The sequence below is a fragment of the Labrus bergylta genome, chromosome 19 (assembly GCF_963930695.1).
Source record: "Labrus bergylta chromosome 19, fLabBer1.1, whole genome shotgun sequence".
Classification (NCBI taxonomy): domain Eukaryota; kingdom Metazoa; phylum Chordata; class Actinopteri; order Labriformes; family Labridae; genus Labrus; species Labrus bergylta.
This window is the reverse complement of record NC_089213.1, coordinates 3,614,270-3,630,859: the sequence shown is the minus strand read 5'-3', so window position 1 is coordinate 3,630,859 and position 16,590 is coordinate 3,614,270. Positions and strand designations below refer to the sequence as shown.

At 39.5% G+C, this 16,590-nt stretch overlaps 2 protein-coding genes across 2 annotated transcripts; one reads left to right on the top strand and one right to left on the bottom strand.

Annotated features, from left to right (window-relative positions):
• Positions 1-576: 576 nt before the first annotated feature.
• Positions 577-7,286, bottom strand: rragcb (Ras-related GTP binding Cb). The gene is made up of 7 exons (XM_020642230.3): positions 6,809-7,286; positions 4,930-5,133; positions 4,624-4,823; positions 3,244-3,358; positions 2,529-2,671; positions 2,281-2,429; positions 577-1,560 (listed from the first exon to the last, which is right to left on the bottom strand). The coding sequence occupies exons 1-7, from the start codon at positions 6,986-6,988 to the stop codon at positions 1,418-1,420; spliced, it is 1,134 nt and encodes a 377-aa protein (XP_020497886.1). The 5' UTR covers positions 6,989-7,286; the 3' UTR covers positions 577-1,417.
• A 33-nt stretch (positions 7,287-7,319) lies between these two features.
• On the top strand, positions 7,320-16,589 carry ppt1 (palmitoyl-protein thioesterase 1 (ceroid-lipofuscinosis, neuronal 1, infantile)). The gene is made up of 10 exons (XM_020642270.3): positions 7,320-7,451; positions 9,739-9,861; positions 10,558-10,667; positions 12,764-12,891; positions 13,161-13,231; positions 13,812-13,914; positions 14,051-14,141; positions 14,995-15,093; positions 15,254-15,325; positions 16,162-16,589. Exons 2-10 carry the CDS (start codon positions 9,747-9,749, stop codon positions 16,282-16,284), a joined length of 912 nt encoding a protein of 303 aa, XP_020497926.1. The 5' UTR covers positions 7,320-7,451; positions 9,739-9,746; the 3' UTR covers positions 16,285-16,589.
• Position 16,590: the final 1 nt, after the last annotated feature.

Here is a 16,590-nt window from a genome sequence, read left to right as displayed (position 1 = left end):
TACTTACTTATTGGAGTTATTATACAGGCAAGACTTGAGACATGAGATTTTCTCTAATGGGCCTGACATGTTAAATATTTACATGCGAGTATGCTGCCATCTACTGTTAAAACAAGGTCATTACAAAGCTTCCACAGACGCTGGATGCACAAGAAACAGGAGAGAAGCTACACACATAATCTGAAATACACACACATGCACAAACAGGATCTTAAGGACATGCACTTGAGTCAGTAGAGGTTTCAGATCCTTGCTCAAGGACGCCTCCTCAGGAAGTAAAATGGCACCAGCAACCCAGTTTCCAAAAACCCACAAGGTTGGTTTCAAATGTCTTGAAGGTAAAAGAACAAAAATGAACATGCTGAACAATCCAAACTTATTTAGCCCAAAGCTACAACTTGTCATAAATCAATTTAATTCATTTTTTCCCCCATTTTCAATAAAGTGTTTTCAATAAAGGAAAACTTTTAGTGTCTTAACTTACTCATGATGAGAAGCAAAAATAACCTTTGAGAGAATTTCATGTCCCCTGGCAGCCTCCAAAATCAAGGATGCAAGTAAGCACGACTCAGCAAATTAAGAAACATATTTTATTCAAGAATTATGTACAATAACAAAAAACAAATCATCCTGGTGTCTGAATCATTACTCGGGTCCCGCACACACTAAACGAGGAACGTAAAAACATTTGCTACTAACTGAAACTCTGAGAAGAGAATTTGGTTTAAACATTCATCACCTAGAAGAAGTCGACGCAGGATGTCAGAGAAAAAAGGATTTGATTGGTTGTTTTTTTTGGCCCTTTTAGCCTGTTGATCAAAAGCTCTAATGGGGCCACTGGCACACGTCCCATCTGTGGGGAGACGTTTCTTATCAACAGAAGCACAGAGAAGAAGAAACACGTTGGTGGTTAAATCCCCTCGCAGAAGTCCATATCTGAAGGTTAAATATGCAGGAACATGGATCACATTGGTTTTTAAAGTGTAAAGTGGAGTTCATGGAAATACAGGTCGAGCTGAGGTCCATGTTTCTCAGTTTGACATCGAGCTCGTCAACATTTTGCAGAGTACACTGAATTAACTGGCCAAGAAGGTAAACACAGCTGACGGAAATCTTTGATATTTAAATACAGGAAAATGCTCAGAGAGCGGTTTTAAAAAAAAACATTTTATTTTTTGCTTCTCTCACCTCGACAGATGAGTCTGAACAACTGAACTTTGACCCCTTTTTCTCCTCTCGTGAAACCAGAAGAGGACGAGCGAGCGGGTAGGTCAGATTTATCATCCGTCGATAAGAGCTCATCTGCAGCTCAGCTTCTTTCAAAATTAAGCTTCACACAGAAGGGCATCGTTTGTCTGACAGGATACTTTCTTTTCTCCACATGGTCCCACCTGTGTGTTGTCTCCGCTCGGCCTTTTCAGAGAGCGTTTCCGTTGACGGAGGCGTACTTCAGGCTGGTCTGGTTGTTGTGCGACGGGCCGACACGCTGAGTCGAGGCGCCCACCTCAAACACTTCATGGATGGCTTTTCGGAAACAGTGGAAGTTATACTCTATCAGACCTGCAGAGAGGACAAATAAGTTGTTGTAAAGCATTCTTACACTCAAATACTCCAGGGTCAACAAACTCAAGAACTAGCTTTCCTCTAAAACAACAACATGATAATAGTTCATTCATTTTCTAGTCGATTGACTCCCCTTCCATGTTTGTACCCTCACTTTTTGAGTCACCTCTGAGTCCAGTGCAGAATGGTTTGTTTTTGTTTTGACCAGAGAAGTAGGCGGCGCCCCCACACAGCCGTTTTGCCCCGCCCCCCTTTGGTTTGCCAGGCAAACAGCAAACCAACAGGTGTTGCAGCGATGACAGTGGGCAAGAGATTGTACCCGAGATAAAAAGCCTCTGCATGTTTCTAATAAGCTCCACGAGCAGAAACGTGCTCAAACTAGGATCAATATTGGAAATGCTTTTGAAAAATGGAGAGAGGTTAGAACACAGAAAGGTTTACAGACCGATGCAGAGCTGGATAAACACTGAAGCTTCAGTGTCCACCACATGGTGACCTGCTTGCACATGAACTCTACAGAGGAGGGGGCGGGGGGGGAAACAGCTCTCTCCAATGTTTAGAATTTAGACTGCGGTACCGATTTTAAACACTAGGTGTCAGAGTTACACACTTCTCCTTTGACTTACCATTAAAGTCTTACATTCAGGACAAACGTGTAGAATCAAAACACTCTCACTAGTGTCAACGTAATCATTTATAAAATCTAAAGCGTCACACCTTTCCTCTCGAAGCTCTCCTCTCTGAGGATGCAGACCAGAGCGAGGAACTTTGTGACCTCTTTCAGATAAAGCACTGTAGTGTTGTTGAGCTTGATGATGGCCAAAGACTCTTTGTCGTAGGCACAGCCGCTGCCATCCTCCATCAGCCTGCCCAGAGGGAGACAAGAGAGAGGCAACTTTTTTAACTTCACATAACGAGAACACAAGTCACTGCCAACATCTTGAAACTAAGGCAATTCTTCCCACCCGTAAATGCAGGAGACGTCGATGACGACGTCGATCATATCGCAGCAGATTTCATAGGACTGCATGTCGACAGGAGAGCTGTCTGTGGCGATGTAGATCTTACTGACGACATCGAACAAGAACGCTTTCTCGATCCCAGAATGCTGCAAAACATGGAGGATGGTCGCATGAGATGAGACACGGAGAGATTAAAATGGATTTACAGTCTTGAAAAGTTTGGGAAATAATGTATAACCTTTAAACATTATAATATCAGAGTTATGAACATCCTTCAACATGAACACACTCTCTGAAAAATGACAGCATCATGTGTCCTTTAATGTTGTGCTCGCATGCAAACAGAAAAAGTAGTGAGCCTAATACGATACCATCGCAGCAGCTACTTAAAAACAGGTATATTTTTGGGCGGCAGAGAACCTAGCGGTTAAGTCCTGCACCCGAAGTACAGAGTCCTCGTTGCAGCTGTCATGGGTTCAACGTCAAAGGTCAAAAAACCCGAAAAATAAACAGGTATTCTTTGTTATCTCTTCAGCTACAAGCATGACTTTTAATGACAACTGTCCGGAGAACAAAAACCATGAGATAAAGGCTTAGACATTTTGTTTAAGGTACCTCGAGATTGATTGAAATGATCTCCTTGATTAGCTGTCTGACCCCTTCACAATAAGTGTTGATTAACAAATCAATAAACAAACAATCACACTACAGCACTCACAGATATGAAAATGTTCAAAAGGTTTTCCAGCGTCGGTAACTGAGGAATGAGCTTCTGGACCACTTTACTGAAGGCCTCGAATATGGAGTGATCGTAGATGCTGGTTAGGTAGAAGCTGAGCGCGGACAGAAGGAGAGATAAGACAGGACACGAGTGATCAAAGGGACAGAACAATTCAATAAAGCATCTGATTGGATGGAAGCTTTGTATGCAGGATGAGATATCATTGAGAATACCAACAGAACAACTCTGGCATTTGTACTTTGTTTTGATGGAAACTTTAAAGCCCCTGTGAGGAGATTTTCTTACTACTTATGACACAGACTGAAATTAATCCTTTATACGACTCATCAAAGCAAAACAGACCATCAGCAACAAGAAGGATTATTTCTTTATTGTGATTATTCAATTGCTGTTAAATATTATCGCCTAAAACAGGAATTTTAATAGTATACTATCAAACTTAATTTATAACAATGGCGTGGATGAATCTTTGTAGTAAAGTTGAAAAGCTTCTCAAGCAAAGCAAACCAAAATTACCTTTAAATTACATCAACACCCCTCAATAATAATATCACTGAACATAACCAGGAGCTTTAAAGTTTAAAGCAACACCTGAAATGTCTGATACTGCTGAAAGACTTCTAACAAAAACGGTTTCTCAACACATTGGGAAAGTATGACTAACACTGAAATCTGCAGATTGTTTGCTCAGTGGCAACATCTGTTTGAGCTTTCATACTTGCACAAAACTCCTTTATCTAATTTATTTATCAGGGACAATACATGTAGGCATTGTTTCATCAAAGTAAAGTGCAAACAATGCAATGTTTATAGGACTTAAAGCCACGGATAATTTGCAGACCCTGTCCCTGGTTAGGCTTTGAAAACATCCTGAGATTTCCAGGGCGAGCTGAACGTATCAGCGTCATATGTTTTCAATCCGACTTTACTCTGAATTTATCCTGCCATTAACGTTCTGCATGAAGTGAGCTGATGGGCAAACGAAGCAGGCGAGTGAGTGGGAGGGGTTTGTGACGTTTAGATCCTCTGACAAGCGTAAGACCGTTGACTGTATGCGTGCAATCACTGTGATCTCTGTGCATTTAATTAAACTGCTTTGTTCAGGTTTTCTGTTCACCAGTACTCGAGAAGATTTCACGGGCAGCCTGAACTTTTCCAGATATTTTCAGGAGTGGATATGTGAAAGCAGCTGTACTCTCCCTCTCTCTGGTATTTAATCACAGAACACACACCCTTCCTGTTGAGACTAGAATTGTGAAAATCAACATGATCTTCAGAAGCGATCCTCTTTCAAATATTTTTCTCTCTAACTTGAAAAGACCTGACCCGACCTGTGCAGACGTGTCACATACTCACCTGAGGTGAAGCTTCTCCAGAGCAGCGTCAGCCAGATCATCGTTGGCCCTCTGATGAACGTCTCTTTGCGTTTCTATTTTGTGGTCGTCTGACAGACCGTCTACTTTATGGATGAACACCTCAAAGTTGATGTCTGGATTCACTTTGTACGCTCTAGAAACGGTGAGATGTAACCGCCCGAGAGCCTCGACATAGTCGTCCTAACAGCAGGAGACAGAGAAAACAAAAAAGTGACATCTTAATTCATCTCAGCACAGGAAGCCTTTTTTTTTTTTTTATAAACCTACAACGTCAGCCTCATCCAACCTGAGCGTCAATGACAAAGATCAGAGCGCCGGTTCCCTTGAAGATCATCTCGCTGTCAAACGTGGGGTCGAAAAAGTCCACCTGGCCGGGAAAGTCCCAGATCTGGAAGTTGACGAAGGAGCTGCTTGAGATGTCGTCTTTGTAGATTTTGTTTGTGCTCTCGAGGAAAAGCGTCTCATTGGGCGACATCTTGTGGAAAACAACCTGGTCAAAGATGCATAAAGGGAATTAGTGTTTTAGTCTGATGTCGTTTGTCCTCTATGATTTACAGCCTACATTTTACCTTATAACATAGTGCACTTAATATTTACTCACTAAACACATTAAAGAGGAGGATAACTATTTAAATCTACTTAAACATGATGTTTTTATTATAAAAAAAAGTGATCAAGGTTACACCAATCAGGGCAAATAAGATAAAGATAAACTTTATTGATCCCCCATGGGGGAAATTTTTGCATTACAGCAGCTCAAGAAAACAGGAAACAGGAATATAATTATTAAAAATTAAAATAGAAGTTAAAAATCAAACATATTTACATCAGTTAAATAAAAGAATACAATAATAGAAAATTAATAAATAATTTAAAAAAATAAAAAAATATCAACCAATAAAATCAATAACAAATAAATTGAATTAAGAAAGAGTAAAAATAACATTTGGATTAACATAGATGGATAGAAAGATAGATAGATAAATAATGAATATGTGCAATTATCGCTCCAGCTTGTTCAGTTCAGTGATATTATTATTGAGGGGTGTTGATGTAATTTAAAGGTAATTTTGGTTTGCTTTGCTTGAGAAGCTTTTCAACTTTACTACAAAGATTCATCCACGCCATTGTTATAAATTAAGTTTGATAGTATACTATTAAAATTCCTGTTTTAGGCGATAATATTTAACAGCAACACCCCTTACCTTTTTATAATTATTCCAGAGTTTAATCAACTCCAAATCAGCTCCAACAAAATCTGAACATAATAACTTTCATAAAACTGGGATTAATTGCAGGATTTAAGAATTAGCTCCAACAAACATGCAGCTGTGTCAGATGTGTTTTAGACTCATAACTGCTGCTAACTGTTCAATATTACTTGTGCAATAACTTTGTAATTCACTGCTTTACAACTGTCTATTTATTTACTCAGTCACTGCACTTTAACTTTAACTGTCTATTTATGTGTTCACTCATCCAGTCACTGCACAATAAGAACTGTATTTACTCTGTCACTGCACCATAACTTCACTTATTTGCACTATATCTCTATATTTATATTTGTTTAATTAATCAGTCACTGCAAAATAAGAACTGTATATATTCTCTCAGTCACCACAACTGTTTATTTATTTATTATTATTATTATCATTCATTCACTGAACAGCAACTGCATGGGCCACTTTTTTACATAATTCTCTTTCATATCACCACAAATATATGTTTGTTGTTGTCTCTGTAAACGCTGCTGTGTAAGTTTTGTTGTGTCCTTGTATACAATGAGAATAAATATTCTATCTATCCATCTATCTATCTATCTATCTATCTATCTACATCAGGGATGGGCAACTTTGATCACAGCAAAGGGGCCACATTCATTGAATTCTCACCGCCAGAGGGGCCAAATTAAAACGATTACAGTCGATTACGACTCAAATTGAACTCAACACACACCAGTGATCAGATATGACGATGCACATATTTCTGGGTTTCATGATTTCATGGCAGATTTCATCATGTTTCCAATTAACAGATTAAACCTGAGGGCCACATTTAAGGTTGATGGGGGGGCCCGCATGTGGCCCCCGGGCCGCCAGTTGCCCAACCCCTGATCTGATCTGCAGCAGTCCTGTTTGTTTGAGGGGTCATTAAAGGTGATTTACCTTCTGGATGGAGGATTTTCCACTCCGCCTGAGTCCCATCAGCAGGATCCTGGGTTTGTCAGCTGATGAGGAGATCTCCTCCATGTCTGGCACTTCCACCCCATAACCAAAACTTTTAGGAAAAGACCCCACGACACCGAAACTCCCCGTTAATGTGGGCTCGTCGTACTGTATAGACATCCTGTGTTCCTCTACCTGGCCTCCTCTCTCTTCCCTGAAGCCAGTCAGCGCGATAACTTCTCAGATTACTGACTTTATAATCCGGACAGGAATGTTGTTGTCGATGACTTTCGCAACAAGCTCAGCATGGCAAGCTAATGTTGCTAACAGCTTCAGAAAGGTGATTAAATAATAAAAAAAAAAGCTGCGTCAGGCTGTGACGTATCCGCTTATATTTAAAATAATCATAAAGTAACAAAGAGGTTGGAGAACTGTAATGTCGGTTTATGAATCGAGCGATGCAGGAACACTGAATTTTTTGTTAAAAAAAAAAACAAAAGAAAACAAGCCTTGTCACAAGTTAGACATTCCCCCCGCCCCCTTCGCGTTTAACCCCGCCCCCCCTCCTGCTGATTGGCTGTTGCGTATAAACACACTCGTGACAAACACTCCGGCAGACATAAGCAGGAAGTACACAGAAACGGTAAGTAATAAACGAAAGCTTAATACATTTGGGGGTTTAATAAAGCTTTTTAACTGCTTTTTTTTTAATGTTTAATGTTCTTCGCAGCGTACGTCTTCTTTAACCTCTTAGAAAATGTGTTTTATGAGTGATTTATTGATTTACACTTCCTTGTAGCCTCGGCTGGCTAACCTGCACAGGAGTCACTTTAAAGTCTTTTTAATGCAGTTTAATAAATTAACTTTCCCTTTTCTGCTGATTTATCTGAGTCAGTGTCAGTGGCGTTTGAATGCATTGAAAGCATTGTCAGATAAAAACAGATTCATATTTGTTTTCATATATTAATCTCTCAGCAGCTGCAGGATTAGTCTGTTGTTTACCTTTTCTTTATGTTTATTTACCTGTAGGAGCCATACATGGAAGCTGATTGTGTATTTGGGGTTGTTTACTGATTTGTTTATTGTTTGCGGTCTGCTTGTTCCTGGTGGTGTGGTGTGTTCACCGGAACTCTCGTGGTGATGGCAGTGATTATATGGGCCGCACTCACCTGTTCACCTGTTCACCTGTTTGTTTGTCTTGGATGGAGAGAGAGGGAAGAGACAGTGTCTGTTTCTGCTCTGCTCTGCACGTTGATTTGATGATCCGAAAACAGCGTTTGTAGTATCTTGTTCTGTTTTTGGAAGAATAAATGACTGAAGCTTCTTGGATCTGGAAGTCACAGCTTCACTTCCGTGTTTGGTCCCTCGCAGCAAACCTTTCTGACGACCTGCAAAAGGCCGATACAGCCTCAATATTACAGATCTAATGAAGACAGACAGAGACAGACAGTATGAGCAAATCATTTCAGGAAAACGTACTTAAAACAGCAACACACCAAACTATTTTATGATTAGTAGTTGTAATCATTTATTTCGGTCACAAGAAAAAACAAAAACATTCTTTTGACCTAGAAGGTGAAGACTGAAGCTTCATCTTATTACACCTCCTCTTGTTACAAATCTGATTATTTAAGACACCACTAGTTTGATTACAAAAAACAAAACATAGCAGAACAAAATGTGTTCTAAGAATTTCTTTCAAAACAAAACAAATGAAACAAAACAGAAGTCACACTCTCAAAAGTAATCAAACCGACCTTTTAGATTTTGTTAAACAAAAATTTAAATCTGGAAAGTGAACAACACCTTTTACTGAAATACACCTGTTCTTTATGTTTGTCCTTACCTTTGTTTTATTCCCCTTAGTTCATACAGTTTTTTAAACAGTGAGTTCATAATGAAAACGCTTTTAACTTAAAGCATCTTAATGATTTAATTTAGTTTAAATAGAAGCTCAGTAAACAAAGGTTCCCTTCAGACTCTGATTTAGACTAAGAGACAGTCTTAGACCAGTGTTTCTCACCTGGTGAGTTGGGACCAGACGTGTCAAGAAGTACAAATACTTTGTTACCTTACTTAAGTAGAAGTTTTGTGTATCTATACTTTACTGGAGTAATTATTTTTCAGCTGACTTTTTACTTCTACTTCTTACATGTTCACACAATTATCTTTACTTTCTACTCCTCACATTTTAAAAAAACATCCTCCTTACTCCGTTTTCATTCCGGATTGTCATCCTTCAAAAGAACACAAAAAAACCCCATATCTAGATAAATTGCGCCATCCGGATAGCGTGAATTTGACCATACAAGAGTAATTGTTACTAAGCCTGCCCAGTTTTCTTGTCCAGTTTTGTTCTCTTCCATCCGTTGCCCTCACAGATTCCTGCAGCTCAGCTTGGATGAACATTTACATTCCAGTAAAGATTGTTGATAACATGCCTCTGAAGTTTGACTTTTTGCATCATTACAATACTTTTAGGCAGCTAGTCATCATATCTTCTGCTCCATGAAACACATGTTAATACTCAGTAGTACACATGTATGGTTCTTTAATGTATTTGCATTGTACTGGTTTATTTTCAATGGGCATGAATGCGGCTGAAAAAGGTGCATCCCAAATATTTCAACATTAACATTTTAATATAACATTGTAGTCATTATGGCCTTTAGAAAAATGTTTTTTTGGGGCGGTGGGGTAGTGCACTATAGGCCCCTGTGGTGCGGCCTAAGCTTTTGTCCTTAATGGCATTTTCTCCCCCTCACATTACTTTTACTTTTATACTTTAAGTAGTTTTGAAAGCATTATTTTTACACTTTTACTTAAAGTAAAAACTGGGTAGTAAATTTAACTAAACATTACTAGTCTTTGGAAGATTAAATGTACATGTGCAAAAACAGAGTTGAACCTCTTGTATATTTTTGTTTCAGGGTCCAGGATGACATCAGCCCTCCTGTGCTTCCTCCTGGCTGCTCCAGTGCTGCTGGTTACGAGCAGCCCGCTTTACAAATCTACCAATGGGACTTTACCGCTAGTGCTGTGGCATGGGATGGGTGAGGGCCTACACCATTCATCTTCATACTAATACGAGAGATTTAATAAAGTGACATGTTCCTATAGAGACGTATCTGAGAGAAGAACGTGTCGGGAAGCCTCAGAGAAATTCTTGCCACTGGAAGGCGTCTCATTTTAGTAGTTTACTGGCTAGGAAAATAAATAAAACAACATATTTTAATGGTTTTAACCAGTGACTGAGCTCAGAGTCCTGCCCCCGTTTTTAGCCTTATGAACAAGTAAACAACCTCAGCTGCTTTTCTGGAACGAGACATTTAATTATTGTTTCATACCATCCACAGAGAAATAAGGACAGAAAGACAGAGCTGTATATTTAGTGAACTCGTTAACATGAATATGTGCACACATAGATTCCACTAAGATGGTGTTTTTCCAGTTGTAACCTTTAATTTCCAACATGGCTGGTTTTCTGAAATAATTTCCCACATGGAGAAAGCCTTTCTTGTTTCCTTTTAAAGGTTTTGGCATGTGTAGAATCCCCTTCTGGGATATTGAGTGAAGGCTTACTGCCTCCATTAATGAGGTAGGAAGTCAATTCCTCCTGAGGAGAAAGAAGAGCATCTTGTGTATCTTCTAAGATGGTGAAACGTTTATACTCTGAGCAGAGGAGAGGGAGGGATCGTACATGTTGTCAGCAGCAGGTTCTCAGACTCCTAACAGAACGTGTCCTTCAGGTGACAGCTGCTGCAACCCGCTCAGCATGGGGGCGATCAAGAAGATGATCGAGCAGGACATCTCTGGCATCTACGTGCTCTCGCTGATGATCGGACAGAACGTCATTGAGGTACTTTCACACAGAAAAACACATTTTAAAGGGAACGTAATGAATCCCCCCCAAAAAAATCCTACTTTGTCTTAAACTACAAAAAGTAGATTAGACACTCTCTCACTGTAACTTTCTATATGAATGATCTGTTGTGTGCATAAATATTATATAACGATACACTTCATTGTCCCCTTTGTCTGGAACTCAAAGTGCTGCCACGCGTTCAGCTGCTTCCACTAGAATCAATACAAAAAACACAATTAGATGAACACATCCACATGTGAACAGAAAGGCACATACCAATCCAAAACAACACAACATGTATTTTACCCATTATGCACAAGATATGCAAAAACACAGCACGAGATCTAGTTCTAGTTACATCTGAGAGTTTTGTTGTCACTGTCCACTTATAACTCTGTTCTACTTTATCTATTTACTGTGTTAACTTTTGTATTTAAATTGACATTTTGTATTTGTTTTTCAACCTTGCACTGTCTTTGTGCTGCTGTCTGCTGGACGATATGACCTAAAAATCAACATCACGATTAATTGAACATTTGACCTCGATTTGACCTCATAGTTCACTGACATGCTCTCTGCTGTAAATATGCTCAACTCTTAAAGCTGGGAGGTTTTGTCTAATGAAAGAGAGCACGTCTGATGAACTATTTTGTGGTTATTAATTGAATATTTCGAAACTGAAATCAAAGCATCACTTGAAATGAAAACGACACATTTTAGTTTTAAGGAAGAAATGAACTTCTCTAAAACAGATGGAAAAAAAAACTTGCTTTATTTTTCCGCAGTGTTTTACGTTTGGCTTCTTTTTGTTCGGTGTCGTCTTCCATCAAGACAAAATGAGTCCAAACGTCGTCATAAATATGACACATTTGGACGTGAGTCTGCCCTGAAAACAATCAAAATAATTGACATGGGCACGATTACGTCGGTTAGAGGTTCTGAATGTTCGATTATTTTTTTGATTAATTTACCAGCCCTGCTGTCTGCCTTTGAAACGCTCCACAGGGTCCAAAAAAGTTTTTTGAATTAAATCCAATTAAGAGCTTAAGAAGGGTAAAGAAATATAAAAGCATATAGGAACACTGTGACGCTATTGCACAACCCACACAGCTTTACAAAACATTATTCAGAATTTGGATTGATTCTGGTGGCGCAGTGGTTAGTGCGCGCTCCATGTATGGAGGCTGTAGTCCTCCAGGCGGGCGGCCCGGGTTTGAATCCAACCTTTTCCCACGTCATTCCCTACTCTCTCTCTCTCCCTGATTTCCGACTCTATCCACTGTCCTGTCTCTCCAATAAAGGCCCAAAAAGCCCAAAAATAAATCTTTAAAAAAAAGAATATGGATTGACGAGAGTAAAAAAAAAGTCAGAACGCAGCAGCACAGAAGTCCAACCCGGATGATTGTTGAACACTTTGCATAATGTTGTTATAAGATGTTTCTGTAAAGCTTCAGCTGTGGTTTCTTTTATTTCAGGAACTCAAGACGTGATCAGAATAATCAGTGTTATTTCATTAAATAAATAACTGCCCTTAAGACCACTTAGAAAATCATCACAGCCTTTTTCAAGGTGCAGAAAAACACAACATGTGTTACAGTAAAGGAATAAAACAGATTTTAAAATATATAAATATGACACATTTAGCTAAGAACATCAAAGAGAAGCAAAACAATAATAAAATATGATCATAAAAAAAATCTGTCCAGATAAAGAACATGTATAGTTTGCAGTCTGATGATGAAAACTGAAAATGAGAAGTCAAATAGAAGTGTTGTTCTGAGTCGGACTAAAGGACACTGATGTGATTTGTGGCAGCAGCACATCATCTTTGATTGATCCATCCATTCGACTTGTAAGGAATCCTATTCTGTGACATTTGCAGTCCTAGTGGCCGAGGTTACATCAGAAAAACGTCTCCTTTTACAACTTTCACTGTGTCGTTTCTCGCCGTTAATATTCATAAGAAGACGGTGATGCTTGATGCTTTGATGTGTCGTAAGACCGTGACGCCGCGCCGCTCTCATTTTCTTCTCTTTTTTTTTTAAATGTGTCTGTCATGCTCTGAACTTTTCATGTTCCTCCTCTTGCAGGACACAGAAAATGGGTTTTTCAAGGATGTGAATGAGCAGGTGTCCATGGTGTGCAGCCAGCTGGCCCAGAACCCGAAGTTGAAGGGAGGATATAACGCTATGGGATTCTCCCAGGGGGGCCAGTTTCTGTACGTAAACCACTGTTCTGGACACTGTACCGTTTTTGTTCGGACTGTCAAAGAAAATTGGAAGACTTCTGTGTTCGTATAGATTTCCCTTCTTGCCTGATTCTCCTGCAGAGTGAATTAAATAATCAAATCTTTTCTCTGCCACAGAGGAAGGCTGAAGTCCTGAGCTCCAATCACAGAGCATGTTTTTTTATGTGTCAAAGTTATTCACCTCCTGACAACAATGAGGAAGTTTACTTTGATTCTCCTCCTGGTTCCTCTTTTCCCAGACGAGCCGTGGCTCAGCGCTGTCCCTCTCCACCAATGAAAACGCTGATCTCTGTCGGGGGCCAGCACCAAGGTAACGTGACCGCGAACAAGCAGAACAAAAGATCGACTCACTTCTCTTTGCAGAACTCGTTTTGGTTCGTTACTTTATTTGTAAAGAACAGGTTCAGAGGATGAGTGACGGTTTAAGAAGCTGTGCCAAAAATGACAGTCAATGTTTCTAAAGCCAAACGAAATGTCCAACAGGTTCACTTCAGCAGCTTCATTAAATAACATGTAACTGTTGAGACTCTTTAAATCAGTGCTTATAAAAAACAGAACCCCCTTTTTTTTAATTTTAATATATTATTAAGATATTTTAATGACAATATAATCCAAACGAAAAAATGAAAACCCATCACCCCACTTATGGATATAAACACCTACCTACCCCTCCACCCCACTCCACAGAAACACACACACACTCACCTGAGAGGAGGTATACAAATTAAGGAGAATACATCTAAACACTGAACTTAGGACACAAAAGCAAATGTTGTCAAGATGAGTCCAAATGTTCCAGAAAGGCACCCCAAGATTCTTCCCATTTCTGTTAACATTTTGAATGATTGTTTCCCAGTGTGGATCTTATTGTTTATGGTCTTATCGTCTAGGAGTGTATGGACTGCCGAGGTGTCCCGGTGAGAGCTCCCACATCTGTGACATGATCCGCAAAGCTCTGAATAATGGCGCCTACACGGACCTGGTCCAGAAACAGTAAGATGTTCTTTGTTCTTTCTCCTGTTGATTTGTTTTTTTTTGGTTTTGTGATTCTGATGATAATATATGTAACATGTCTTGTTGTGTTTATCTGAGGGGACGACTGACTGGTTGTTGTGTTTGTGTTGCTCAGTCTGGTGCAGGCGCAGTACTGGCACGACCCGTTAAACGACGACCTGTACAAGAAGCACAGCCTGTTTCTGGCCGACGTCAACCAGGAGAGGGTCAGTGAGAGAGCAGAGCTGCAGAGAACGTTTGCACAAATGTTCAAGTCAGAATTTGTATCTCAGATGTTTGAAGAGCTGCTCTACTGAAGCTGAAAACCTAGTCTTACAAAATAAGGGCGTGATAAGGTCTGTTTCACAGCTTTGAGTTTCAGTCATAGTTCCTATTAAGAGATTAATTCTTCTTGATCAGATCCAGTAAAAACTCCAGTGTGCCAGTGACAACAGCATTTTTTTTTTTACCACTTTCTAAAAATGTAACAAACTGTTTTAATTTGTGTTGCACATTTCAGCAACAGTATCAGCAAGTGCTTCACACAACACATAAAAAAAAAAGCATGACAACGTGCAGAAGAAATGTTAAAAAAGGTAATTTGAAAATCATTGAAACAAACAATTAGCTCAAATAAAATCCACTATTTAACTCATTATGTGTTTATGACAGAATGTCTTTGAAAATAAAACAACACAGGAAGTTACAACTAATGCAGAAAATGATTTTCTCCATACCGTCTCGTCTTGATCTGAGAGATTTTGAGACATGGACAAGATCTATGTTTAGGATGGAGGTGGAGATATGGACATATGTGATGTAGAGTGAGATGTATGTGATTGAGATATGGACATATGTGATGTAGAGTGAGATGTATGTGATTTATATATGGACATATGATAGACACAGAGATGCATGGAGTTAATAGAGACATTGATAATGGAGAGAGAGATGCACAAAAAGAGATTTTTGAACATGTTGCTGCTCATTTCAATTTGATGTTTCTGTAGCTTAAAATCATGTCGGCCATAATCAGCTGTCCTACTATCTTGTCATATTTGTCCTTTATCCCGCTTTAAGGCTGTAAATGAGACTTACAAGAAGAATCTTCAGCTGCTGGAGAAGTTCGTCATGGTCAAGTTCCTGCAGGACACCGTAGTGGATCCCGCTGATACGGAGGTAACTCCCAAACACAGACACTGGACAGTAGTTTTAAATATGCTGCAGACTTCTATTGAGGGATAAATGTGTGTGTGTGTTTGAACTGTTTTCATCAGATGATAAGTGCATGTCGTAAAAGCAGCATCACAAACTGTTTTTGTTCCGTTTCTCGCCGTAGTGGTTCGGCTTCCTGAAAACGGGTCAGGCCAAAGAGATGGAAACTCTGCAGGAGAGCGTCCTCTACAAAGAGGTAAGAGTTGATGAGCTTTATCTCTTTAAACGTTGTCATGTTTCTTCATGACTAAAACAAAATCCTCCCTAGTTTTTTAAGTTACTATGCAAGTTGTTACACTTCGTCCTTACGCTTGCACATTAAAAAGGTTAGTGTATGTTCAGTCTTTAACATATCGTATATTTCTTTAACGCCCAAACCAGACACTTTCTCCAATTAGTTGAAGATTTAATTTGTAATTTATAAAACTTTTTTGGGGGTCGGCAAGAAACCTTAAATAAACCACTACTTCTGTAGTTGAGTTTACATTAAAGGTCACATATTCTCCTCCTTCTCAACCAGTTTAATTAAAGTCTCAGAGCCCCTCAAAACATGTGTGAAGTTTCTTGTTCTAAATCCACTCTGATCCTGTATTTGATCATGTCTATAAACCCCTCTATTTCAGCCCTGCTCAGAACAGGCTGTTTCTGTGTCTGTACCTTTAAATATGTAAATGAGCTGTGTCTGACCACACCCCCTCTCTGGAAGGGCTTCAGTGGCTCAGGCTTTTTCGCTCCATGTCCTATTGTTTACAGTGAGACGGCAGACTCAGAGGGCAGAACAAACACCTAGCTGTGGGAGTGTCACCCACCTGGGGGAGGGGCTACTGCCCTTTGTGATGTCACAAAGGGAAAGTCACCAAACGTCCTGTTTGAGCACACATTTTCTGAAAAGTGGAGCAGGAAAAAGATTGAGGATGGACTTTTCTCATCTTTGGGGGTTTTGTAGACAGACTAGAGACACATTAGTGTTAGAAAAACATGAAGTGTATTTTGCATACTAGTGACCTTTTCAAATTGTGTCCTTACACGCAGGATCGTCTGGGCCTGGCAGCGATGGACAAAGCTGGAAAACTGGTTTTCCTGGCGTCAGAGGGAGACCACCTGCAGTTCACCAGAGAGTGGTTCAACGCTAACCTGCTGCCACTTTTACGCTAAAACACTTTGATTTTAAAGCCTCTCGCAGCAAACGTTCAATCAGACTTCAACCACTGAAACCAAGTCGACTTTTAAATTGAAAAAGCAGAAAGCTCATAATCCATTCCTTTTGCACTGATCACTTGTCGCATGTTGACACTTTTAATGTTTGATTATCGCCTCGGTTTTTACTGCTGTCTAAACACCACGCCTCATATTTAACCTCAAGTGTTTTATCACCACTTACCTTTGAGGGTAAAACTCTTGTGTTTGCATCTGTACATTTAAAAACAAAACTTTTAATCCAATAAAGACAAAAACAAAGAC

Excerpts from the sequence above, each read along its gene's own strand:
- rragcb (XM_020642230.3), bottom strand. The coding sequence starts at position 6,988 with ATGTCTATACAGTACGACGAGCCCACATTAACGGGGAGTTTCGGTGTC. Across the intron at positions 5,134-6,808 it reads GAAAATCCTCCATCCAGAAG|GTTGTTTTCCACAAGATGTC; the intron begins GTAAATCACCTT and ends ATCTTTGACCAG. Across the intron at positions 2,430-2,528 it reads GACGTCTCCTGCATTTACGG|GCTGATGGAGGATGGCAGCG; the intron begins GTGGGAAGAATT and ends CCCTCTGGGCAG.
- ppt1 (XM_020642270.3), top strand. The coding sequence starts at position 9,747 with ATGACATCAGCCCTCCTGTGCTTCCTCCTGGCTGCTCCAGTGCTGCTG. Across the intron at positions 12,892-13,160 it reads TCCCAGGGGGGCCAGTTTCT|ACGAGCCGTGGCTCAGCGCT; the intron begins GTACGTAAACCA and ends CTCTTTTCCCAG. Across the intron at positions 13,915-14,050 it reads ACGGACCTGGTCCAGAAACA|TCTGGTGCAGGCGCAGTACT; the intron begins GTAAGATGTTCT and ends TGTGTTGCTCAG.